Below are 25,166 nucleotides of genomic sequence, written 5' to 3'. Positions count from 1 at the left end.
TAGATGCTGATCACTCTTAAGAGTTGTGTTTTCTTCATGTAATCTTCAAATAACCAGCAGGGCTGTTCTGAGCATGAAAAGATCGTGTCAATCTGGAAGAATTCATTAGATTGTTTTCAATGGAGAGCCTGGATTGGTATTGTCCATTGCATCTCATTTGTCCCAAGTGTGAAGATACATTTAAAATTTATAGTGTCCCTTTGTATAAATGTCCTCTGTCTATTATTAACAGGTAATGTAGGGATACTATCATTGAGAAATAGTGGCTGCACAGTTACAGCTGAGATTAGTTTTGTGTTTAAAATAGGGATTCGTGCTTTCTCCTATCTTGGTGTTTCTTTCCCAGTCTTCTTGTACTCACTTGCTACATATAAGGAGAAAAGATCTGAGAACAATCAGATGCAAACGTTAAATAGCTGAGAAGCTAAGAATTACTAAAGTCAGCCATTGAAGAAATACAGCCTCTGCTAACAAACTTCTTTTTTTGACATTTAATCATCACCATAGTAGAATAAAGACTTCAAGCTTCCTACACAGTAAAATGTTTACTGCTATCATGTGCAAAGCCTACACAGGAATATTTATTTTTTTAAGTTCTGGCTATTTTTTACAATACTTTTGACGTGATTGTTTCTCTGAGAGGCTACATGAAGAATTCAGTTTAGAACTGTTTTAAAAATGCTGCTCAAGTCACAGCTTGTCTTAGTTGGGGATCATTTGGGAAGAGGTATTTTAAAGCACACTCATACACGAGCCTTTCCTCATACCTGCTCATATATTTCTATCGGTTGCTGTTTCCCCCACACCTTGGGCAGCCATCTTCCTTGAGTGCAGTTTTGGCAGCGTTCCCATCAGGAACAAGAGAAGGGCGTTTTGTGACAGCTAAGTGTTCAGTTATGAAATGCTGAAATCGATTTACTGAAACACCTTCACCGATATTGGACTATCAGACAGGATGGCATTTAGGTGAAGAATTCAGCGATATTAAAAAGCAGTGAAATGTATATGGCTGATAAGAACACCCAGATTTTTAAAAGTCAATATATGCTGTAAAAACGAAAGTGAGCCTTCTCCTGAGGTCCTTTGGCTAGATCTAACTATTAAAATTTGATGCTGGAGCAAATATGTCCTGTCTTTCTGTTGTGACCTTCTCATGTCTATCAGCGGTCATTGTCAGAGTGGACAATGGAGTAACTGGTCAGAGGGATCTGTTCCCTGAGCCACAGCTAGCCCAAAAGTTGGCAGTGATATGTGAGAAAGGCGCAGGGATGTGCATCTAGCACAGCCAAACACCCCTTATTTAAGGTGCTATTGAGACATGTTTTTTTATTCCACTCGTTTGTTTCGCAGGTGAGGATACTGCTCTGATTTATGCAGAGCAGCAGTACACAATGAGACAGCTGATCAAACTTTGTTTTCAGCATGAATTTGGTTTGAAGAAACCTAAGGTGGTATTTACTCCTGTCAGTTTTAGATATCTAGCTCAGGGTGAGATTCTTGTCTCCAGAATAAAGTCTTTATTTCCATCTCTTGGAAGGGGGCTACAGCCCCAGGCTCCATCAGGTACAGAGACCAGAAGAAACTCAGCTCTAGATGTTAAAGAAAAGGTAGGGCTCTTGTCCTGAGGCTGCACCAGACTCCACAAATGAAACAACATTAATGGTATGACATAATACTTGAGGGTTTGCCTGTTAAAACATGACGGTACCCCAAGCATCTAGTTCTTCACAGTTGTGGCTTACATAACAAAATTGCATGCAGTGTTTTGTACAGCTTCTTAAAAGTCTTTGTAAACAGCAATTTCATTCCCTCTCTGAGCAGCAGGCACGTTCCTTGCAGAGGTTAAAGGAGGACAATACCAGGCCTGGAGAGCGTGGAAGCTTCTAGGTAGGCTGCCCGTTGGTGTCTGTGGATGAAGTTTCTCCCGATGCAGGTGCTGGCTGTAAGCAACTGTGCTGAGGCGGATGGAGAAACAGGGCTTGGAAATGGAAAGAGGAACAGTCTTAAACTTCAGGAGGGCAGTGGGTAAAAGTTCCCAGGAAGTAAAGTGAGGATTTCCTCAAAAAGCCAGGAAGGAGCCTTGCAGGCCTGCACTGCAGCTATTGCTGGAAACCTGCTTGGTGCCAGCTAGGAGCGGGGAGCAAATGAGAAGTACGGTGAACGCTTGGTTCCTCAAAGTGGTTGGTGCGTGATTGAATCTGCACTATCTTTGATGAAGGATGTTTCACTTCCCCAAACGAACTTGTGTTTTAGATTTAGTCCCATATATATTATTTCAGGCAAAACTCAGTGAAATGGAAACAGATGTGTATAAATATGTTGTAACAACAGCTACTATCTTCATACAAAATGCAGCTAGAATTACCACATGTGCTTCTCCTATTGACGTCTAACGGTTATTTTGCCCCGTGCCTCTCATCAAAATGTGATTTATTTAGCTGTGAGATTGGGACACCGTATCTGAAGTCTCTGGGACAGATTACAGGGGAGGCAGAACAGTACAGTGGTGATCTATGGCTGTTCAGCTACTGCTTTATTTTTAGTTGATTGGATTATGTCGCTATCTGGATTGTGACCGTGATGGTGCCTGTGATGGTAATATCTTGGCATTGAATTCAAATACAGCCCCTTAAAGGAAGAAGCCTTGCACTTTCCAGAAGTGAGTGAACAATTTTGCATGTTTAACTAAAACACGGAATGGTTTACAGAAGGTTCTCAGTGGCTGGTAGTGGGTTGCTAGGTGCAAGGTAGAATGCAAAAGGGTGTACAAGTCTCAAGTAGTTCTTAAGAAGAGAACTGTTTAACTTTTCATTGTGAAAACCAAGTAAATGCTTGGATGTCAAAGCAGCTGATGCAGAGCAGGAAAAAAAAAACGAATTGCCTCATTTGTATACATTCCTACACATTGATTCAAGGAGACAGACAATTGTTTTCTGCAATTGACCATGGATAAAAGACGTATATAAGTATGGCAAAAACAACAACAACAAAAAAGATTATTGCCAGCAATCTGTTAACTTCTTCTTCAGTTGAGAAAACAATTACAAATTCTGTGGGAAATGCCATATTTTCTCACTAACCGCTGTTGCCACAAACTATAGAAATACTGATTTTTTCCCAATACTTCTTTGTGAGTTCAGGGTTGAAAGCTAAATAACTCACTGCTTTCTTAATTACTTTCAAGACAGCAATGAAACAGTATTAGGGATATCTAAAAATATAAAATGTATACAATAACAAAATGGTTTAAATTCTGTCAGTATGTCATGTTGGTAGATAATAAGGTAATATTTTCTCTGGGTATACACTCATTTGTCTATAGATGAATGGTAGCGAGAAATGATACCTGCTTTTACCTAATTGCCAAGCACATACAACGTGTAACACAGCAAATTACACTAAAATAGGTCATCGTTTCATCCTGAAAGTTGTGTAATGAGTTATCAATCTCTCCTTTTCATCTGTTAAGCGTTTCAGAATTACAGGAAGTATTACATTTTGCCAGCTCTGAATATGTGGAAATGCTAAGGCATGTCCCTGCAAGACTGTTATTTCTAAACCTGTAGCTGAAAGGATCTTAAAATGCTTTCCATCTGCTAGAAGTTACTTTGCGCACAAAATGAAGATTGCCCCATTGCATTTTTAAGCAGTTAGAGAGTGAGGAGGTGGGGATTTTAAAGAGACTTTCAGCAGTTCATGGAATCATACAACTGTTTAAACTGGAAGGGACCCTTAAAGGTCGTCTAGTCCAAGTCTCCTGCAATGAACAGGGACTACTTTCTTTCGCAACATGCTAATGCACTAAACCACGTATGATACAATTTTATAATTAGAACCGAATGTGTGTATGGCGGCTTAAAACATAATGCATTAATACGTGAGAAGCTAAAACAGAAACGATGATAAATTTGTCAGTCATAGATGTAACTCATCTAAAAATGTACTGTGATGAAATGGACACAATAGGAAGGGATTGTTAAATATTTTCTCATCAATAGTTGACTTCACATTTTGGCTTTAGAAAATGAGGTTACTTCAACATGAATGAGACAATTTCTCCAATATTTGCCCCAGCAAATAAGACGTTATTGAATGTTTTAAACTTGCTAGAAGACTGGGTGCATATCACTGGTATAAGGAATGTTCAGCATGGAGAGATTTGTCGTGCTGAACGTGTCTCATTGGGAATTTGGTGGTAGGACATTACAACATTTCATATCTTCAGATTCTAGTAACCTATATTTCTTAAAGCTTGTGAAATAGTATCTATTTCTGCCTTAAGTGCCGCAATGGAAGGAATGTTTTCATTGTGCAAATATACTTTGACATACTGCAGAAACAGCTTAACACTTATTTATTTTTAAGGTTGAACTTCAAACTAGTGCAATTATCCAAGTAGGGAAAGGTTTGCAAACTGGTTAAAAGAAACAAAGATGTATTGAGACGTGCAACAAATGACCAGAAAGCCCATTTTTTGATCATGAAGTAATGGACTGAATATTTGAGCACAGCTGATCTTCACATAAAAAGATATGTGCTATGCTAAGGAAAATTGTGTCCCCCTAGAATATTGTTTAAATAAAGCTTCAGAGAGGCTTTTATTCATGAGGGTTCTGTTTGCTATCGCTGTTACTGCACAGCAGAGCTTAAGTTCCATTTCCTCATATGGAGGTCTTCATCGTACTGCCTCACTAAACAGATGCCTATGGATGCAAGAGTGCGGAGCTGTTCTTTAAAATGCTGTGGGCAAGGCTTGGCTTATCTTGATCTGCATGTGAACACTGAGGCATGAAATCCACTGGTTTAAGCCTCCTAAGATTGAAATTTGCAGTGATTCTTGATTACTGCTTGTTGCTAAAGACAAATTCTTCTCAAAGAGAGGAAGAGTGACGTTTAGGACACAGAAGTAAAACACAGAACTGTATTTTTTCTTTAGTCAAGCTAATAGAAATAAAAGAGTTTTGTTTGTTTGTTTAATTTCTAGCAACATAACTATTCACTTCTTTCTTCCCACCCTTCCTTGAATCTCAACAAACCCAAACACCTGCAGCCAACTCCAGGAGCTGACCAGAAGCGTGTTCATCATAACCACCTATTTGGGAATTTTTCTTCTTCATCAAAGCAAGTTACTCTGCAGTGCACAGCAAAGGCCATAGAAACAAAGAGGATGGGATGGAAAGGTTATAGCTTGAATCCTGACATTCCTCAGGCTTGTGTTCAGCCTTTCATCTCTGCGCTGCCCTGTGGGAGAGCAGCGGGATGCTGAGGAAGGAGGGGAGCAGCAGCCCAAAGCTGTGTGGCTCGGTGTAGTGCAGCTGGTGAGTTACGTACTGCTACCTTCCTGAAAAGTAAAATGCCTGGAGTACGTGCCATCAGAATAACAGGAGTAGAACTGACCATGTGCTGGGGAGGGAGGAAACAGGCCTCCAAGTCATTTGAAAACCATCGTCATCATTTTGTTCGCTGTCAAAAACACCAGCATGCCTCTGCCACCATCATACGGTATTTGCACGGTGTGGATCCAAAGAAGTGAGACATCTGATACTACAATTTGTTCTTGGCTGAAGAAGACGGAGAAAATACTCAGGAATTTATAACATATATGTGTATAATTAAAAAGCAAGTGCATCTTCCAGTGAGAGACTTGGGAGGCATCCAACTGCAGGGAAAGCCCTGTGAGTTCGTGTCTGTGTATCCTTGGAGCACACCTCTGTAACAGAACGCGTGCTTTGACAATTCCTTGAATGATACCACAGCCCACTGGTAACAGATGTGCTTTCACACGGAACTGCAATCTCCCCATACCGACGCTGACGGGACGTGGGCGCGAGCACCGGCCGCTCACCCCAACCCCCACAGCGCCTCAGCGGACGCGCGCGGGGCAGATTCGAACGCCAACGGCCGCCGGGCCCCGGCCCCGCCCCGCGCCGCGCGCCTCCGCCGTGACGCAGGCGGCGGCGCGGTCACGTGTGGCGGAGGCCGGCTCGTCGCACCCGGAGCCGCCGCCATGCCTCTGCCGCCGCCCGGCCGCCCCCGCCTCAGGCTGGCCCCGCTGCTGGCGCTGCTGCTTCTGGCGGGCCCGGCGCGGCCCATCTCTTTCCAGCTGCCCGGCAAGGCGCGGAAGTGCCTGCGGGAGGAGATCCACCGCGACACGCTGGTCACGGGCGAGTACGAGATCGGCGCCCCGCCGGGCTCCTCCAGCGGCCCCTCCGCCAACCTCAAGGTGCGGCCGCGGCGGCGCCCGAAGGAGCGGGCCGGGGGCGGGCGGGCCGGGCGGGCGGAGGGCGGCGTGGAGGCCCCGCCCCGCTCCGCCGGGCCGGGCCGGGCCGGGCCGCGCTGCGCTGGCACCCCGGTGCGGGGCGAGGCCGCGTCCGGACGGTTCTCCGTGCGTGGGGCCGCTCCCGAGGCGGCGGCGTGGGACGAGCGGGGCCCGGGACAGGCCGTGGTGCGGGGCCGGCCCGCGGGGCCGTGCGCTGCGCTGCGCTAGGCCGTGCTGGGCCGGCACTGATTGGCACCGGGCGGAGGGAAGGACGGCAGTGACGTGGCTCTCGCGGAGCTGCCTCATGCTGTGCGGCGTGGGCAGGGAGCAGCGGGGAGGGGGCCTGGAACGCCTTCTGTGCGGCTGTGCTGAGCTTATCCCGATGGCTCACGGGCTTTAGTGACGTACTCTGGCTTGCCACCACTGGCACGGCGGAAGGAGGTATCAGGGTACAGCCTAAAGTACCTTTCTGCAGCATAGAGGAAGGGTGAGCAGCATTGAGAATATTCCTGTCGACGTGACAAGCAGCTCTTAAAACACACCTTGAGTATTTTCTGCCTACAATCTGTATTTCTTCAGATTTCCCAGCTGGCTGTGTAAGGCCCGCTGCTCCATCATCAGTTGTTAACAGCTCTCTGTCTGCCTTTCGTCTTTGTCAGAGCTCCCAAAGCCTTCAGAAGTTAGCACACAGCACTTGGTGACGGCGTGGGCTGCTCAGGGCCCAGAAGTGGGAGAGTTACACGGTGAGAGTGGGAGAGCTGCTGAAATCAGGCTGCCCCTCTGGCGCTGCACTCAGATGCTTGGAGGCGTTGTGAGGTTGGCTGCTGTGCTTGAATACAGACAGAGGAGGCAGCTTTGGAAGCCTTTTTAAAATATACATATATTTCTGCTATCTTACATCACTTGTACGAGGAAATTTGTCTGTGTATAGACAGACATACAGCTGTAATGCTTTACAATCTTGCTCTAATATTTGCCTGCTAAGGTGTATGTATTTCAGCTTGAGTGGCATATTCCTGCCTCCCTTGTCAGGCACCCTCATTGCCTGTTGTCCCTCTATGGCTCCATCTCTTCCAAACCTTGCCTTTTTTTATAAAGGCCTTGGCAGGTGGCAAGGCAGTGAATCCCATGCTGGGGTCTGGCTTTGCTGTTGAAGCAAGTATCCAAATAGGAGCGCTCACAGAAGGATTTCTGAAATCAATTTGATGTAAAATAAATGTCCTGTACTATTCCAAAAAGCTACAAGGGAGAAATAAGAGTCCATGCTATTCCTGCTCCCCTTCTTAGGGCTCGGGTATGTGATGGCTCCCCGCACGCTGGGCCTGCTGGAAGTACTGCAGTCCCTGGGCTAGGTGCATCCTGCTTTTTCTTTGTGTCTTTTTTCTGTGGGAAGATTATTTGTGGACGTTGTACCTGCAGGTGGTCTCTCTCCCCTGACACTGGACAGCTGGCTGCAGTCCCTGGATTGGCCACGGAGCGTAGGAGGCTGGTAGTTAATTTTGGCTGCCTCGGTATGGTTCCTGTCCATGGGCTGAGCTTTGTGTTTGTGATGCTCCAACACTAACAGTGGCACCCTCTGTTTGGGAGGAATCTGCGCAATCTGCCAGCTGGCTCCAGGAGGGAAGCCCATGGGTGGCTGACGTCTCGCTGGGGCCCGGTCACGTGCGTCAGTCCCATTGTCGGGACTGGTGGCTTGGGGAATTGCTGGGCTGTTTGTCAAGGGTGAACAATGCCGTGTCTGTGGAGGGTTGTGTTACTGTAAATAACGTTTGAATATCATGAACAATCCTTTTCAGGTCAGCCTCTCCCCCTCAAGTGTTCTGGCTGGGCTATTAGCAGCTTCTCCCACCCCCGCACGCCCAGCTGAATGGGCATTTGGATGATTTGGGCAACAGCATTCAGTATTGATGGAAGCAGATAGCAGAACTTTGGCTGTCTGAAATCCTGTTTATGAGCAGGCTGCTGCTAGACCTATAAAGAACAGAAACTGATGAAGCTGCTCAGTATCCTCTAGCTAAAGATTAGCTCTGGTCCGTAGAAAGCCCCAAGGAAACAACATAATGGGGTCATTTGAAAGCTTTCTTTACTGTGTCCTTGTCGCCTTTTCTTGGGACTGAGAACTGCACACTGCACAGATAATATAACATCAGCCCAAGATGCACGATCAGTATCTTGGTTAATCAGGACTACACTGCTGAATGGTGTGCAGTGACCAAAATCCAAACTCTTTTGCCATGGCCAAATGCAGGTAGTCCTCCACTGCAGCAGAACATGCTCACTGGAGCTGAATGCTTCCAGTAGTTTGGTGGCTTCCAAATAGGATACAGCCTGTGTCTGGCTGCAGGGAGAACAGCAGCAGAGCTGCCTGTGCCTGCTGCATTGGGCAGATGTATATCTGCATGCTGCTTGAGTACGGGTAGAGCTCTGGAAAGGAACTGCAGTGCTACACTGCAGCAGTGCTCTGTGTTGTGCTCAGATGCTGACAAGTACCACATAGTGCAGGGGAAGCTACAACAAAACCAGTAACAGACGATTATGGAATACTCTGTATGTAAAGGAAGTTTTTTCCTACTGTCTTATATCCGAAGGCTTGAGGGTTTATATCTGTTGTTATTTTTTTTTTGTCTCGTGTAGCAGCTCTCGTTATCCATCAGAAGGTTCCAAATGCTAGTAGGTGGTAGGCCTCAGTGGTATTCCCTGGGGAGTTAATTAGGTGCTCAGATGGGAAAACAGGAGTGTTTCCCAAAAATCACGTTAGGTATATAGCCTTTCTGAATGCTTTTTTTCCTTCTTATGGGGGAACAAGATGTTAGATTGCACAGTTGTTCTTCTGTTTAAGGTGGAGGGAAGGAGAATGGGCAACCTATCTTCCTTGTACACAAAATACTTTGTGTGCCTCTGTCTTCCATACTTTCGAAATTACTTCCAAGCTTTTCAAACATATCTGTTGAGGGAAACTGGGATGCATTCCAGTGGAAAACGTGCTGTTGATTTTCACACGGTTTTGTAATACCTTCATCTTTTTCACTCAACTTCTTGGTCAATGTATTTCAACTGATTGGACCTTCAAATTGAGCGCAGTAATTCTCAAGCCTGTGCCACGTAGTGTGTGGGTTTTTTTTTACTCTTGGTTGAAGCATTTTTGTAGACCTGCTGTTTTTACCTCTTCTTAGTAGTTTCATAGATGTGGTGCAAAGCAGTCATTATTCTGTCTGTGCAGTCTGAATTGTCCTCTGAAGCGGCCACTTTTATGGACGTTGGCACCCAGACCTTGCGTAACTCAGGGCTGCACTGATCATTCATTTCTAGAGAAATAGATGTGCCTTTCCCCATCTCATCTTGTGGGGAATTAGTCTTTTTTGTCCCATAAGGCTTCCCTGTATTTGGATTTGTTTCCCTGTATTTGTTACTATGGGAATTTATAAATTTTGCTTGCAAAAAGAAGGCCGTGGTTGACACTTCATACATCTAGAGTTCCTAAATGTAGTCTGTATTCAGATGTTATGAGAGGAAAAGAAAGTAGTGTGGTTTTCAGTTTTGGGTTGGTTTTCTTTTTTTGTTCTGTTTCTTTTTGTCTGTTTTGTATATTTGTTTTAATGTAAAAGTCAGTGATTGCCTGGCAGGCACTCCGACTTTGTCAGTTCAGTGGGGATGAGTAGGAGAGAATTTGATGTTGTTGCCAGGAAGGAGGGAAACTGTAAAAAGCAAAGTATATGCTCCAAAAAGGAGGCTAGGAGAACTCTTTCACTTTTCATGCTGCTTAAACTCAGTAGCGTGAGCCTATGGCAGTGAAACACTGCATTCCTTACCTTTGTTATCTCTTTTACAGATAACTGACTCAGCGGGGCACATCCTGTATGCTAAAGAGGATGCCACTAAGGGCAAGTTTGCCTTCACCACTGAAGACTATGACATGTTTGAGGCCTGCTTTGAGAGCAAGCTTCCTGTGGGTAAGTGAAAGAGACTCTGGCTGCCTTAACCTTCTGATGAAGTTTGTGTAGATGTGGATGTTTGGATTAGTGGTATGTGTAAAGTCACTGAGCAGAGTCTGCAGAACATTTTGACTTTTAAAGCTGTGTTTCATTTTGTGCGCATTCTCCGTGGTGCAGAATATCTGCTGTCTGTGTTGCATTTGGAAGTTAAGTACTCCTCTGTGGCTGTTGTATAGAGTACTCAGGCTTCTTCTGTAACAGGCAGAAGAAAGGGGAATTGTGCATTCCTCCTACACAGGTTACCACACTTGCTATGAATGGTGGTAGCAATGAGCAAAACACACCTCTCTTGTTCTTTTCATGGTTCTTGCCATCCTGCAGTCAAGCAAAGACAAAGCAGAATACCCTCATCTTCAGGACATAGTTTTTCTGTCCTGTTGACCCACTCCCCTCCTTCGGTGGAATGTAATCTCAATAGAATGTGTACTTTGCAGCAATACTGTTAGGCTAGCAAGTGTTTTCTGGAGCTCCTGTGTGTGTACAAAAGAGCATGGCCTTAGTTTGCACCCATAACTGCTGAGCGGTCAGTAAAGGGAAGAGGAAATGAGCAGGACGTCAATATTGCCTTTGTGCTGCAGGGATGGTTGCCTAACGAGCACTGAGGCTCGTTTCCTTTGAGCATGACGCATGTGCTGCTTCGAGCGGCTGGGCTCAACTTCAGGACAGATGTGCTGAAAGCAGCTGACATAGGCTCCAGTCTCGTTTGCTTTGAGTAAGTATGTGCGAGTTTGTAGGTGCTTGCATCTTTTCACAGTCACTGTCAGAGTTCTGCTCCCTGGAGCCACTTCTCCCATGTCTTATCTTAGAAGATCTCAAAGTTCTTTACAGAGCAGTCCCTAGCAGCATTCCTCGTATCTCTTGAAATGCAGCATCTGTTTTGCTGTTCTGCTCCATGTATAATATGCAAATAGTTTGCAAGCTGAAGAGAACCTTTCAGAAACAGAAAGGTATCTTCATTAAGAGGCATCTGGCTTGTAGCACCTCTTCTAAAATGTTCTTCAGATAAAACAGTGACTCTAAATGCTCAGAGTTCTGCTTTTATTTCACTGCAAAGGTAGGGCTTCTCAATGCTCCTTAATGCATCAAGACATGCAGGTGCTGGTGACTTCTGGGAGAGTCACTCCTGCTATGTACTGCCCAACACCTGGGTGTTTGGGAGGTCTCCAGACAATCCACTAAATCCTTTCCAGCTTCTGTGTGATCACACAATGAAGTGGGAAAGACTTCTTTCTTTAGCTGTATCTAGACTCTTATTTCAGTGCTTGTGATCAGGGGTTTCTTGCCTAGACTGAGCTTCTTAACAGCTCTTCTATCGAATGTTTCTTCCTTGGCACCCTTGTCTTGTGGCAAGTTTATATAAAAGCTTTTGGCACCAATGAGGATAAAATATTTTTAAGTCCAGCTTCTACTTGGTGACCAGTGGGTGATCAAAGTGCCAAAATCTAGAGCTGTTCAATTCAGCGGCTGGATCCTCTTCCGGAGGCTTTCATGAGGCAATCAAGACCTTTAGTGCTCCAGCTAAGGAGGATGTTGGTGGAGTAATGGAAGAGGAGAACTGTTAGTAGAGGAAGCCTGGAGCCGTTGGGCCCTGAAGGATCTAAGCAACTGGGATTTCTCAATCTTTGACCACAGAAATAAGGAAGAGGAAGTGAGAAGGAGATGCTGTGTAGGAGGTACGTATTATAAGAGTGCAGGAGGTCTTAGGGTGCTTCTTGAATCCAAACTTACCTTCTTCTAGGTTAAAGCAGTTACTCCTTGTCCTATCTCTACACTCCAGGCTAAAGAGACCCTCTCCATCTCTAATTCTTTGCTCGTTCTGTAATCTTTAGTTTCCTAACTTTGCATTTAATGACTTATTTATTCTGCCATTTCTCTGCAAAACGTTTTTGACATCCAGTTCACCCATCTTGTTTATCCTTTGACTTGGCAAATTGGGAACTTCCTTAGTCTCCCAGGAAACAGCGCTGTGCTTGTTTGAGATGGTCTCTTGAGAACTTTCAAGTGGGAGATGTAGGTATCAGCTGGATAGTTTAGTTCAAGACCTCTGGTAGTTACTGTTTGTTTTTCCTTTGCTGCTGATCCTGCTCTACTCTGGTGAGCTCCAGCTGCAGGAGGAGCTTGGAGTTACTGAGGATCTGATGGGCTTAAAGGAAGCTTCTTCTTGTTCCTTATACTCAGAACACTTCTAGAAGTGCAGCTTCAGTTTTTCCAGGACAATCCCTGACAGTGTTAACCTCATGCAGAATGTCTGCTTTCCATCCCTTCGCACCCAGCAGCTCTCATTTTTTCTGCTTGCTTTCTGCCTCCTGGCATCTCTCCCTTCCAGCCTGACAACTGAATCCTTCCAGTTCTATTTTCCTGTTTGCTGGCCTTTTCGTCTTTCTTGTCCCTTCCTGGAAGCTCCAGCTGTCCACACAAGTTGCTGTAACTTAAAAAAGATCTCACTGAACTGTGTGCTTTGCATTTTTTTTCTGCAGCTACTGTTGGCCACCCTGCCTACCAGTCTCCAGGCATGCTGATATAAGGCATAGGTGGTCAAATCTTGTTGGCTGGGGAAAGGAGCACTGGGTGGTTGTAGTCAATGTGTCTGTTAAAGAACAGTGATGGGTTTTAAGTTTATTCTTGCAGTATCTGCCCTTGTATAAGAAAACCAAAAAGTTCCATCCTAATCCTAGTTTATCCATTAGACTCTTATATAGCTGAATTTGACTTTTGGACTGCAGTATCCCTTAGGAAATCTAAGAAATAGTTTGTAGTTGATATGGGCCATGTTGCTAGGAGATTATTCCATGTGCTGGTAGCAGTAGAACATGGAAGTGATTCCACTCTGGTGTCTGAAGAGCTGTTTAGTGAGTAGAGGAAAAAAATTAGAGGTACTGTACTGAAGGTCTGGAATACGTTCCTAGCTCTGACTGGAGTGACCCTGTATAACCTGTACTTTGAATTTGTTTGTGAACTGAGAAATTGTCCACCTGGCAGTCACCTCAGGCAGTGTAAGTATTGGACGTGCTCCTGGATAAAGGCTCTGAAGTTTGTAGTGTGAGTGAATTCAAACGTTGTGCTGTTCTGGCAGCTAGCTGAGGACAACCATATACCTCAAAGTGCTGGGACTTGGGAATGTGTTATGTACAGACGTTTCCTTGGTGGGTGGTATAGTGGAATATGATACTCAAGTCAGCTAATGTGTTACCTTCTTTAGAGCATCTTAAATGCATAGCCTCTCTTTTTTCTTTCTTTCTTGCAAGTATTCTCAGATATGATAGTTTGTAGCCATTTAAAAAAACAAACAAAAAAGCTGTTTGATACAGGCTTCCATAGCCTTAAAAGTTAACCTGTTGTGCTGTTGACTGCAACCTTAATTAGTCTCCTGACATCTTGAGACTTGCATTAGCAATGTGAATCTTAAGACATCTGGTCAGTTCTTTCCCTGAAAAGACATTTCAGAAAAGATACTGCCTTAATTTCTGCAATGCTGTGGCATGAGGAGGTCAGTAGTCCTCATATGCCACGTTCCTGGATTAAAGAAGCTTTCTTCCTTCTGGTCTAAATGTAAAATCATTTACAACTCCAGTAACCTTGATAAGTTATTGGTACACTTCCTGCAAGGAAGAACGTGGGCTTCCCAGTTGAATATCAGTCCCCCAGTGACTTGCCTTTAGCTAGGCTGTCTCATAGCAGCTGGTATTGCTCTTCTAATCCTTTGCAGTTTTTACAGCAACTTACGTCCTACACATACTTAGCGCTTTTGGTTACAGCTTGTTCCCATTATCTTTGGGAGGCTCTCCTTCAGCCAGGATTTATTCTGAAGTCTCTGTATTTTTAGGCTGGACTGTGCTGCCTCCGCAGTTAGCTACAGACATGGAGGGGCGGGATGTTGTGAGTCCTTTCTCAGCGCTGGGGAGAGCTGGTGATTTCCTGGCAGGCTGACTGTTTTGCACAATGAATCCTTTCATTATGCTTCCAGGAACAGGGAGGATGCCGGACCAGCTCGTGATTCTGGATATGAAGCATGGAGTTGAAGCAAAGAACTACGAGGAGGTATGTCCCCTGGCTGCCTGCTCTTCAAACTCCCCTTTCCCAGCACTCACGTGGTGCTATTTGTAGATCTGGGGCTCATGATGGGAAGCTGTTTTCCCAGTGGTGATGAAAGCTTAACTGCAACCTACTGTTCTAGTGAAGCTTTGTATGCAAGAGGGAAAAAAAAAAAAAAAAGACAAACATCAGCTGAAATTCATTTGATGTTCTGTGAGCTGGAGTCTAATATGTGAATATTTTTGCCAGGACAGTGTGACCCAGCTTCTGGGCATAGGTATTAGAAGCAATGAGATGCTGAGATGTGCACTGTCCCCTGCCCCAGCGTTGGAGAGCGTTTTAGGTTAATGTCAGATCCTCTTAAAGGTCAGGTTGCTTTGTTACTGCTGTTACCTTCCTCAGTGTAGGATGTACTGGCTTGACAGCCCTGGAGTGGTACTCGTGCATTTGTAAGAACTGGCAGTGCATCAGTGTGAAGGTATTTGGCAGAGCAGTAGTTGGTGTGAGGTGCGTGTTTGGTTTGAAGGTGTGACATTGGGAACAGGCATTAAAACTTAAATGTTTCCATCTTAGCAGGACATAGCTTTCTTAGACTCGGAGCAGCTGTGCAGAATAGCAATTGCTTTGTGGCTGGAACAGTCTCTGGTTGGTTTGGATGCTGAATTTTGATGACTGCTGCTATGCTTTTTGCTTGCTGGAATTTGAGGTCACTAAGCTTCCAGAAGAGCCTGTGCCTGATAAAATTAGAGTTGTTAGTGGAGAAAAGTTCCTGCAAGTGATTGCTATGCTCGCTGCTTAAAACAGCTTGGGAGATGTCTGAGGGAAGAAAGCTGGTAGCAAAGGAGGCTGCATATAGGAACAATTAGGAAAACTAATGAATTTATCAGATGGTTGTGCAGGAGTTTTTATGTCCTTTTCTGTTTTGGAGTAGCTGTTCATCCATGGTTGGAGCCCATCCTACATGAAGAATAAAAACCACTTGGGGTCAGGAAAGAGCAAAGCAATCATTGGGCCAGCTGCCTGGCTAAACCAACTGCTGAAGTATTACAAGATGTTGAAATCTTACAGGGTGACTCCTGAGAGTTTAACTGGGAAGATTATGGTGACTGCATTTACAGAATCTCTTTAAATCAACCCTGCAGCATACTCTTGAGTTACGTTAAGGTAGTGTAAGGTACCTCTTGAGGTATGTGAGGATAGTCCTCTTTAAGGAGGAGGAGTGTTACTTAGAAGCATTGTTCCAATGTAGAAAGGTTCTCTTTGGTACAACTTAGTACAACTTACTGGCTATGCTGATAAAACTGTCTTCGCATAAAAGCAAGTTTGCATTATGCTTATTTCCAGTGTCATTATACCAAAGGTAAAGGTCCAGGGACAAACGTGGGAAAAGAAGAATTTAGATTTGCAGTCCCACTTGATTGCAGGTGTAGACGTTGCTAGCAAGCATTCTTGATTTTTGAGGAGCTTTGGGTGACAGACTGTCCCAAGCCTTGTTGAGCAGTGTATCTGCAAGGGACTCAAACTCATCTAGCATTTGTATAACTGTTACTGATGTTCTGTCATGCTATTTCGCAGTGTGTTTTTCTTCTCCTTTGCCCCAGGCTGCTGTAGTATCCATGCTTTTTAACTTCACAGATTGTTGTAAGGTCTCGGGGAGGACTGTTGCCCAGAGTTCTCTCCTGGAATTGCTGTCTTTTTTGGGCCTTTTGCTTACAATGTTTGTGTCCCATAACGCATCAGTGATCTGCCCTCTCCTTCAGTTCCTTTGGCTGAACAAGAAGAGTTGATGAAGAGTGTTGATTGAGGGTCAGTGATGCTGACCGGCTTGTGCATGGATATAGGCAGTGAGAGAGGGATAGTGTCCCAGTCTGGCTTTGTAAGCTTTCATAGCTGCAGATACTCTTGGGGCAAAGCAACTTGGAGATGTTAAGGTTAGGAAATCCTAATGACCTGCTACATGGCAATGCCAGACCTTAGTTCTCTGGGATAGGGAAACGTAATTTTCTCCATTCAGTATGTACAAATGAGGGTAGGAAAAAGTGAACGGTCTCTTCAGAGAACACTAAGAAGGCTTGGGGTTGAGGTTCCTTTGGAGGTCTGCAACTTGGTGCATGCTACAGACCTGCTGCTATAGCTGTGCCAGCAGAGTCCAGGCCATAGGTATACTTCTGCTACTGCTGGTTCTTTAGCAAAGCTCTGCTAACAGATATGAATCCAGGCCACAGTTTTATCTGTACAGCCTCTTGAATTGAAAACAGGAGGATCAGGAGGATTTTATAACCTACAATTTCTTACTACCTCCTCATACGTGCACTCCAAATTGATACTGCTGTGCTGGCAGAACTGTAATATATAGCTCACCTCAGCATAAAAATACTCAGATGACTGCTTGAGGGCCTGCTGCTTCCCAAGTTCTGTGTGTCATGCGAAGACCCTTCAGTGAAGTGTCTGATTTTCTAGCAGTGTCCTGGTTGTGAGTGTCTCTTCAGATCGGTTCTGAAGCCTGGGACTGGTTCCAGCAGCAATGTTTTGGGATGCCTGCTCCCCGAGCGCCATCTATTGCCTGCCTGAGAGCATCTGGATCACTGAGAGATGCCATCCTGGCCTCATTTCTGAGTCACGGTGGTGAGACCAGTGCTTCAGAGCCAGTCTGACCCAAACGTGCTCCGTTCATTTTCTGTAGCCTGTCTTTCTTGCACCGTGTGGTGTTATGACATGGTGTCTGTCGTTCCTGGTGGGGGCATTCATAAGTAGTGATATATTCTCCACAAAAAACAGGATTATCCAAAACATATGTTGTAACAGTGGCAGGATCTGCAGTTAGCTTCCCTTTGTGCTGTGCTTGTGTCACCTAATTTTACCTAAGGTTTAGTCAGGTGATGGCCATGACTGGGACAAAGACGAGCTTATACGTTCAACTTCAAATAGTTACTGTTGTGGACTGTGCTAATTGAATTTCCTGTTGATTTTTCTCTTAGATACAAGTCTCTAACTTGCAGGTTGCATGGTCTGCACAAAAATGATGTCCTACAAGACCAGCTTTTATGATGGGAAGCTTTTTAATTTTTTTAACTGGCTTAAATGGAGCCCATCTCATACGTATTCCAACAGCGTCATCTGGTGGAGTACATCGTGGCTGCACGATCTCTGCTCAGAGTGTATGCTGCTGGCCTTGAGGTTAACAGTATAAACTACAAAAGCCCTGAGCACTGTAGATGTAATCAAACCACCACTGTCAGGAGTCAGGCTGGCCTGACTTTTTGGGACATGTGGCAACATTTAGCCATGTGAGTCTCAGTGCTGGTATGCAGTGTGCATGTATAACTATAGTGCACGTATATGCAAGTGACAGTCACTTGTATCTTGGTCTGTGTCTTCTGTTCACTAGAGGTTTAGCCATGTGGCAGGCTCTTCTACCCACTCATCAAAAGCAAACTGTGAATAAGCTAACTTTAGGCCGAATAAGGAAGAAATGTGCATGTATGCGTACTGTGCTCCTCCGTTGAGTAGGAGGGGTAGACCTAAGTGTGCTTTAAAGAACAGGTGGGAGAAGTGATACTGTTTTATGCAGTGGTAGTTTCTGGCTTGCAGAGGTGTTACCCTAAGGAGAAGGATGCCCCAGATCTGGAGTATGTGAGAAGGAGTGGTTCCAACTGGCAGTAAAAGCTCATGTGGGAATTTTCGTTTTTGGCTTAGTGACTGTCTGACTATCTTGTTTTCTAGATTGCTAAAGTGGAGAAGTTGAAGCCTCTGGAAGTAGAACTGAGACGCCTGGAGGATCTTTCAGAGTCCATTGTTAATGACTTTGCCTATATGAAGAAACGAGAAGAGGAAATGAGGGACACGAATGGTAAGAGACAGTGTGTTCCTTTAGAGGGCTGGAGCTCTAAGGCCCTCACTTCCACTGAATGTGTTACAAGGATAGCATTTGGAGACGAAGCAATTATAGGGGTATCTGCCTATTCTGTTTTTCTAGCAAGGGAAAATGCTCTGATATTTCTCTTCTTCTGAAGCAGTCACCTAGTCCTGTGTGGCCCACTTCTAGAAAGCTTTTCTTTTTTTCTTTTTTCTTTGTTTGTAATGTGAACTATTCTGTACTATTTAGTGTTGCCCTTTAACCACAATTTTATCTTGTTCCCTCTCACTGTAGCTCTCATTGTTCCCTCTGCGTTTATTCTCAAGTACTGCTGCTGCTTGGGTAACTGTGCCTTTATGTCATTCAATATCTTGTCTTTGAAGTTTTTCAGAGCTGGGGAGGGAAAATCGTGGGAATGTTGCCCTCTTACGGAGCATTTTATGATGTCAAACTCCCATGCGATGGTTTTCTGTGTGTTTCAGAATCAACAAACACCCGGGTTCTGTACTTCAGCATTTTCTCCATGTGTTGTCTCATTGGACTGGCCACCTGGCAGGTATTCTACTTGCGTCGTTTCTTCAAGGCCAAGAAACTGATTGAGTAAAGGAACAAGTCCTCCTCCCCTCTTCACAGCCCCAGCTGGACACCGCTGGAACCCAGCCATGTCCTCCCAGAGCCATCTCACAGATGACACCCACTGACTGGAGCTATTCTGCAGGAACTTGAACCCTAAAAGGGGAGGGGAGCATAAACATGTGAAGCAACTGGGGACTTCAGAAATCCTGTTGGATATTAAGGGAGGGTGAGCTTGTGATGGGTTTGGGGATTCCTGGGGCAGTGATTAATAAAAATGATTTTTCTATGACAGCTGCAGCGAGCTCTTGCACTGTCTGTTCTCCTCTTATAATCTTGGCTTGATGATGTCTCCCATCTGTCTGTGACTGTAGTGTTATTCTGAGCCACCTGATCCAGCTGAGCACATTAGGTGCCCTGCAGCTATCACCAGGGCAGTGTTGGGGATTCCCCCTTCTGACCAGCTGAGATCTAAGCCTCATGCGTATAAAGGTGAGTGCAAAACAATAGGTTCATCATTCCAGCAGGGTCTGAGGTTGGAGGAAGGTCCAAGGTTTGGTCCCTGTTGTGGACCTCAGTGTTTCTCCCTGTGGGAGCTGGAGTTTTTATGCTGATGGGTCAAGGCACTTAAGCATATGATGATTCAGTCTGGAGGAAGGGGGAGCCTTGGAAGGAGGGCTTGGTAATATGTTTGAGCTTGGAAAGGAGAAGCCTGCTTTGCTCACATTGGCTGTCCAGCCTTGGTCCTGTCCTTAGGCCATGTGTTTGTGTTGGATTTGCCTCTCTTGTTCCAAAATGATGCAGCAGGTTTTCTGAAAGCCATGGTCATTGGCAGCCTTTTGTGCAGAGAAGAGGCCTCAGTTAGATACAGTCACAGAGCAAATTGGAGCAGGTTATGCTAAGAAACTTGATCTTAAATTGAGCCGGAGACTTTTTTCATCTAGCAGTGTAATGTTTATTCTGCAGGCAGGTGGCTGAACCTCATTTTCTGAGACATCAAAGCAAGGTGGGCTGCTGTCACTGTTGTGCGGCACAAAGGCCCATACCCTACTGTGAGCTCTGAGGATGCAAGGGTTGCTTTGCAGTTGGCAGAGGAGTTGGAAGGACATGAATGAACTTGAAAAGCAGTGCAGAGTAGGAATATGCTAATGCTACATCTGAGGGGTCTCTGAACTGCGCCCTCTGCAGAACTGCTACTCTGGTACCACGGTGAGAGCAAGCAGCCATTCATAGTTTCTCAGCTGTCCAGATGCAATTGTGTTGAATAAGAAAGGCTGAGGAAAAACAGACAGGTTCACTTCCTGGACTTGCATGCTGCAGATTTTAGGCAGTGATTAAAATTCTTAAGCCTTCTCTGCATTCCTTCAGAGCAAACGGTTCGGCAGCACAGCTTTCTGGTCTCAGGTGCCTCGACCCTTCTGGCATGGGAAAAGGTTATTGTAGCCCTGGGCCCAGCCTACCATGTTTTAAAAAGGGGGGGAAAAAAAAGCAAAAAAAAAAAAAAGCATTCATGTTTTCTAACTTGAATCTGATCTGTTACCAGAAGGGAAACAGTTGTCCAGGGTGAGGCTATGGGAAAGAGGATGAAAAGATGACCTACAGTCATCTAAATAAGTTAGTGCTTTGTCACTTCTTTGCCATTGCTGAGATCCTGGAGTTGTTAGTTCTGCTGGCAAGTGCTTATATTGCTTTTAATTTTTTTTTAATAAAGCCATATTAAGAATCCAAGTCCACTCCTCTCCCTTTGCATCCACACTATCCTTGTACACTTTTGAAAGCTGTTACAGTGCGGGACAGCAGCGATGCCACAGGACTGAATTACAAGTCATTTGAAGGTAGCTTTAGGTCTTACAGTTTGAAGCCTGTAGATCTGTTAAGGTTTTTTGATTTTTGTTTTTATACAAGTTGAAAAGACTGTACACACAAGGGGCTTTCCCTGTCTTTGTCTATTATGACATCCTCTCCCCATCCTTACCAGAATACAAAGATAACCTTTTTCTCAAAAATGGTGGTGAAGCCTTACGTTCCCCAGGTGACTGTTATGGTATCATTATAGTGCTGCACGTTATCCTCACTGTGCTGCTGTGGTTATGGGGAACAGATGTGGGGGACTCATACGGATTGACCTTGTAATGACTGGTTGGGGGATTTTTTTGATTTTTCTCAAATAAAATTTCTTTGGGGAAAAAAAAAATCCACTTCAGTTGTCTTTGTGTGTTGTCCTCTGTGCATGTTCCTACTGACTGCTGTTTCCTACAGGCTGAGCTGTCACAGGAAGCAGAAGGAACACAGACCCCCGGTATGCCTTCCAGTTTCTCCAGCAGAAGTTCATTTCTGAAGAATTGAAGACTGTGGTGGGGTGCCAGGTGTACGGGTTTCTCCTAGGAGTAGGATTGGCACAACAAATGCTGGTCATTCCAAAAGATGTTACTAGTAGAAGTTACCTTTTGTTTCCCCTTTTCCCCTCCATTCTTCCTAATCATCTTCCCTCTATTTGGAGAGGTCTAGAGACTGCCAATTTGTTTCACACGTGGCTGGTAGTGAAATAGGGCTGGTGCCATAGGACACAAGGTTCAGTTTTTCACTGTCGGTTCCCAGGTTTGTTAAGACAAATTACTGTCAGTTTTGTGCTTGAGAGGAAAGTTGAAATTGTCAGGCAGATGGGTTAGTCCTTGTGAGTGACAGACGCTTAGCGAAGGGAGTGATTAGGTATTTACTTGCTTCTGCTGTCAGATCACTTCTGCTGGGCCAGTGATCCTTTTGTCGTGCAGTGACCAAGTGAGATGTCACATGGCAGAGCTGAGGCCTTGCAAGTTCTACATAACTAGGTGGTAATATCAGAATTTCAAGAGCGGAAATTCCCAGATCTTTGGATAAGGATTAATGTCTACAAGTTCTTGCTTGGATGAATACTTGAGTATGTGAAATTGTACAGCTGTTCCCATGCGGTAGGTTGGAGGTGGGTCTGTGCTGTGCTGTGGATGCAGAGCAGTCTGTTCATTCCATTTTACTTCTGGGAAGTGGGTTAAAGTTGAGCTACTGCAGATACTTGGGTCCAAGCCCATCTTTTGTGTGTGACAGATGCATCGCTAGTAAATCTATAATTGCCTGTGGCAAACTGCATCAGAGGTTTTCAGCCTCTTCCACCCACTTGTCAACGTGACTAACAATTTAATTATCACACCGCTTACACAGCGCGTGAGCATTCCTAAGTAAGGTATAACGCCGTGTTCCCCTCCTGCTCTGTCAGCGTGGCTGCTGTGTGCGTGCTGTGGGAGGAGAACATTTTACACTCTGCTGCTCATTTCTCACAAGTTGGTCAGAGATATGAGAAACAACCCAAGTGTGCAACACCTGTGCTGCCTCCTAACTGGCAAGATCAGTGTGTTTAGCTGTGGAGCAGCTGCTGAGGGACTTCTGACTCAAACTGGTTTGCCAACTGGTTGGCAAGGTCTGTGGGGGATTCCTGCCTGTGTGTTTCGTAAGGCCCTACTGCAGAGAGATCCTGAGAAAGCAGCGAGGCCTCTCTTACCCGCTGCAGATTTATGAAGTGAATTTGTCTCAGCGCTTCAGCTGCGCCCTCTGCTGTGCTTATCTTGCTGCAATCTGTCATAGCTCTGCCTACGAACATGGTTCTGTATTGAACAAAGTCTCTTTGTTTGACTTGCTTAAGTCAAAGTTTGGTGGGAGGGAGGGAGCACGGATCTGAACTGGGTACATTTCTTAGAGCTGAAAAAAGCCGGGCGTGTGAAGTCCACTGCAGTTCAGTTTGTTCGGTCTGCTTCCTTGCCCCCACCTGAAACATTTGTATCAGGCCCATCTGCTTGCTCTTCTTTGTTTCTACCCCCAAACGCTCACTGGTGCTGGTGTGGTGGCTCTGGGAGGCCTGCCTTCCTTGGACATTCCTTGGAGAAGTACACGTTGACATTTCTGGGACCTTTCCGTAAGCCTGGGAACTGTTGGGCCCAAACTTCTGTCACAACACAGAAACCCTTTGCATTTCTTCAGTGTTTGCTTCACAGACTGTTTTGCTTTGAGCTGGAAGTTGTTTGCAATAGAAGGAGCTATAGAAGCTCTGTCTCAGCTGCAGCTGAAGTGACCAACTGTCTGCAAAATGGCAGCCGCTGATTACTCCTTATGTTACATGTGGTTTGACTTGTTTTATTTCAATTTTTTACCATAAAACATTGAATAACTTCCTCAAAAAAGGCAGGGATAGAACGACTCTTGCATAGCTCGGTCTCACTTCTGTGGTTTCCTCTCACTTATTTGCTTTCATAACTGATACGCCCGAAGTACTTTTCCCTGAGCTTAAAAACCGACTACATGATGTGATCTTTCCATAAGCTGCACCAGGAGGTCCAGTTACCTTTAAGCAGACAGTCTGTCCTCCTGGTTCTCTGGGGCACGCTGTCCCCATAGCTGCCACACAAACAAGGCACGCAGAGGAGAGGGCACCTTTGAGTTTTCCTGCTATACTGCACTGCAACTTCAGTCTGGTTTGCTGCAGAGCTTTACCTCTAGGTGGTTTTTCCACCCATACCAGTTGCTCATTCTGCTATATATGTATTTAACTGGAGTCTCATTGTGTTGTTGTCTTAATTGTAATTAACCACGGGGATGACTCTTCATTTCTCCCTTCTCAATGTGAGCTGCACTTTCCTTATGTTAGTAATGTAAACAGTATACTGTCTTGACTGCTGAAACCCCTTAAGGATGTTGTTGATCTAAGGCTCACATTCACTATGGTTTAGTTTAAATAGCAGCATACCTACCTGAGTCCAAATTCATCCTTGTGCAATGTTTAGCAAGAGAAAGAATGGCATGTTACCTGTAGACCACGTGATTTCTTTCAGTTAGTGCTTTAGTAAAAAAAAAAAAAACTGTTAAATTGGGGTGCCTACTCTTCATCCGTATTCCAGTGAATCTCTGTCAGCAGCATCTGTTCATATTTTGAGTTGGAAGTGACCTGCAAGGGACCCATCATTGAGCCTGACTCCTGGCTCCATGCAGCACCACCCAAAAACCAGACCGTATCTGTTGCTTGCTTTACATGCTTCTTGCTGTGAGACTGACTGCACAGCTCTTCAAAGCATAGGGAAGTCAGAAGCGTGTGTGCAGTGGCTGTACCTGTGATAGGTACTGTTGTGGTCATTTTATGGCAGCTGTGTCATGGTTGCAGGTAACGGACAAGATAACCATAATTTTCAAATATGGAAAATTTTTCAATCAGTATTCTGGTGTGATTCAGGGCTCTTTAATCTCAATTCCATGAGCCTTTGGAGCATTGGTTTTGATTTATTAATTATAATTATTTTTTGGTCCATATTGCATTTAGATAGGTACTCTCTTTGCAGTGGAAGGATGGAATCCTACTTAGCAGAACGTGTCTGAGTTTTTTCATGTCTAAGTTCTTTTTTTTTTTTTCCCCCCTAAAACCGCAGTACCATTTTTACTACTTCTAAGGACAAAGTATTTGTATGGCAAAGGTAAACTTTAGTGGACAAATTATTCATTTTTAAAACAGAAGTTTGTAATGGAAATGCAGAACGGCTTTGTAGTGTGCACCCCCTCTTGGTTCACCCCGGGCAATAAAAACCTTCCCTAAGGTATGAGATGGAAGCCAACCTGCTCTGCTGTGCCTGGTTTTGGGGACTTACCCTCAGCTCCCGAAATCCCCCGTGACTGCGGGGTGAGGTATCCAAAAGCGATCTTTTCTCATCGTGGAACTGCTTTCTGATCTGTAGTGGTGGCTGTAGAGCTTTGACACCAAACCAGCGCGACAATGTGCGTTACCTATGAAGAAAACAGATCATTTACTTAAGGCGAAGGTTGCCAATGCTTTCTTATGCCAGAGCACTTACCGCCGTTCTGTCTCTCTGATGTTATCTATCAAGTTTTTGGTTTTTCATCTCACACGGAGAAAAACGCCACAGATCAGGAGCGGCACAGGAAGGGCTGGCTGTTATTTGTGGTGTGAAGTGTGAGTCCATCACAGCACACCTCATCTTCGGGGCGGCTGCCAAAGCTGGGCACACAATTGCAGTTTATCATCACGTTCTCCCAGGAGCAATTATTTTTCCAAAAACCTGCGCTATGTGAAGTGTATTTAAGGGAAAAGATGAGATACGTCTGATAAGAAATAATGACCTTCTTTTGGACACGATTTGGGTGCTTCAGAGAACGTTTATCAAAACCTATCTCGAAAGCTTTCCGAGAAAGCAGTCCTGCAGTCTCGACTTCGAATGAGACAGACCGGCTGCTCCATCCAGGAGCAGTTTCGCGGCCCAGACGGGCCCGGCGCTGCGCACTTACTCCCCGCGGGGAGCAGGCCCGGCCCGGCCCGGCCCGGAGCGGGGCGAGGCGCCGCCGGCCCGCGGGAAGGAGGCCCGCCCCAGCTCGGCCGCCCCCGCCGGAAGGCCGGAGCCGCCCCGCGGCCACGCTCGGTTAGCGG

The 25,166-nt window shown here is 45.2% G+C and overlaps 1 protein-coding gene and 1 long non-coding RNA gene across 5 annotated transcripts; one reads left to right on the top strand and one right to left on the bottom strand.

Annotated features, from left to right (window-relative positions):
• The first annotated feature begins 5,971 nt into the window (after window positions 1-5,971).
• TMED10 (transmembrane p24 trafficking protein 10) lies at window positions 5,972-20,895 on the top strand. Of its 3 annotated transcripts, none has more exons than NM_001397215.1 (5): window positions 5,972-6,223; window positions 10,089-10,209; window positions 14,222-14,289; window positions 18,007-18,133; window positions 18,622-20,895. In NM_001397215.1, the coding sequence occupies exons 1-5, from the start codon at window positions 6,008-6,010 to the stop codon at window positions 18,741-18,743; spliced, it is 654 nt and encodes a 217-aa protein (NP_001384144.1). In that variant the 5' UTR covers window positions 5,972-6,007; the 3' UTR covers window positions 18,744-20,895. The 3 variants fall into 3 exon arrangements, with proteins under 3 accessions (NP_001384144.1, NP_001006482.2, XP_046797728.1); NM_001006482.2 differs by having other exon boundaries at window positions 14,216-14,289; XM_046941772.1 differs by having other exon boundaries at window positions 5,993-6,445; window positions 14,216-14,289; window positions 18,622-19,006.
• Window positions 19,326-25,131, bottom strand: LOC121110898. Of its 2 annotated transcripts, XR_005860450.2 has the most exons (3): window positions 24,577-25,131; window positions 24,373-24,508; window positions 19,326-23,681 (listed from the first exon to the last, which is right to left on the bottom strand). It is a non-coding gene; the product is annotated as an uncharacterized LOC121110898 (long non-coding RNA). The 2 variants fall into 2 exon arrangements; XR_005860449.2 differs by having other exon boundaries at window positions 19,326-24,508.
• Window positions 25,132-25,166: the final 35 nt, after the last annotated feature.

The sequence above is a fragment of the Gallus gallus genome, chromosome 5, assembly GCF_016699485.2.
Source record: "Gallus gallus isolate bGalGal1 chromosome 5, bGalGal1.mat.broiler.GRCg7b, whole genome shotgun sequence".
NCBI classification, from domain to species: domain Eukaryota; kingdom Metazoa; phylum Chordata; class Aves; order Galliformes; family Phasianidae; genus Gallus; species Gallus gallus.
This window is presented reverse-complemented; position numbering and strand designations above follow the sequence as displayed.

Excerpts from the sequence above, each read along its gene's own strand:
- TMED10 (XM_046941772.1), top strand. The coding sequence starts at position 6,008 with ATGCCTCTGCCGCCGCCCGGCCGCCCCCGCCTCAGGCTGGCCCCGCTG. Across the intron at positions 14,290-18,006 it reads AAGCAAAGAACTACGAGGAG|ATTGCTAAAGTGGAGAAGTT; the intron begins GTATGTCCCCTG and ends CTTGTTTTCTAG. Across the intron at positions 18,134-18,621 it reads GGAAATGAGGGACACGAATG|AATCAACAAACACCCGGGTT; the intron begins GTAAGAGACAGT and ends TGTGTGTTTCAG.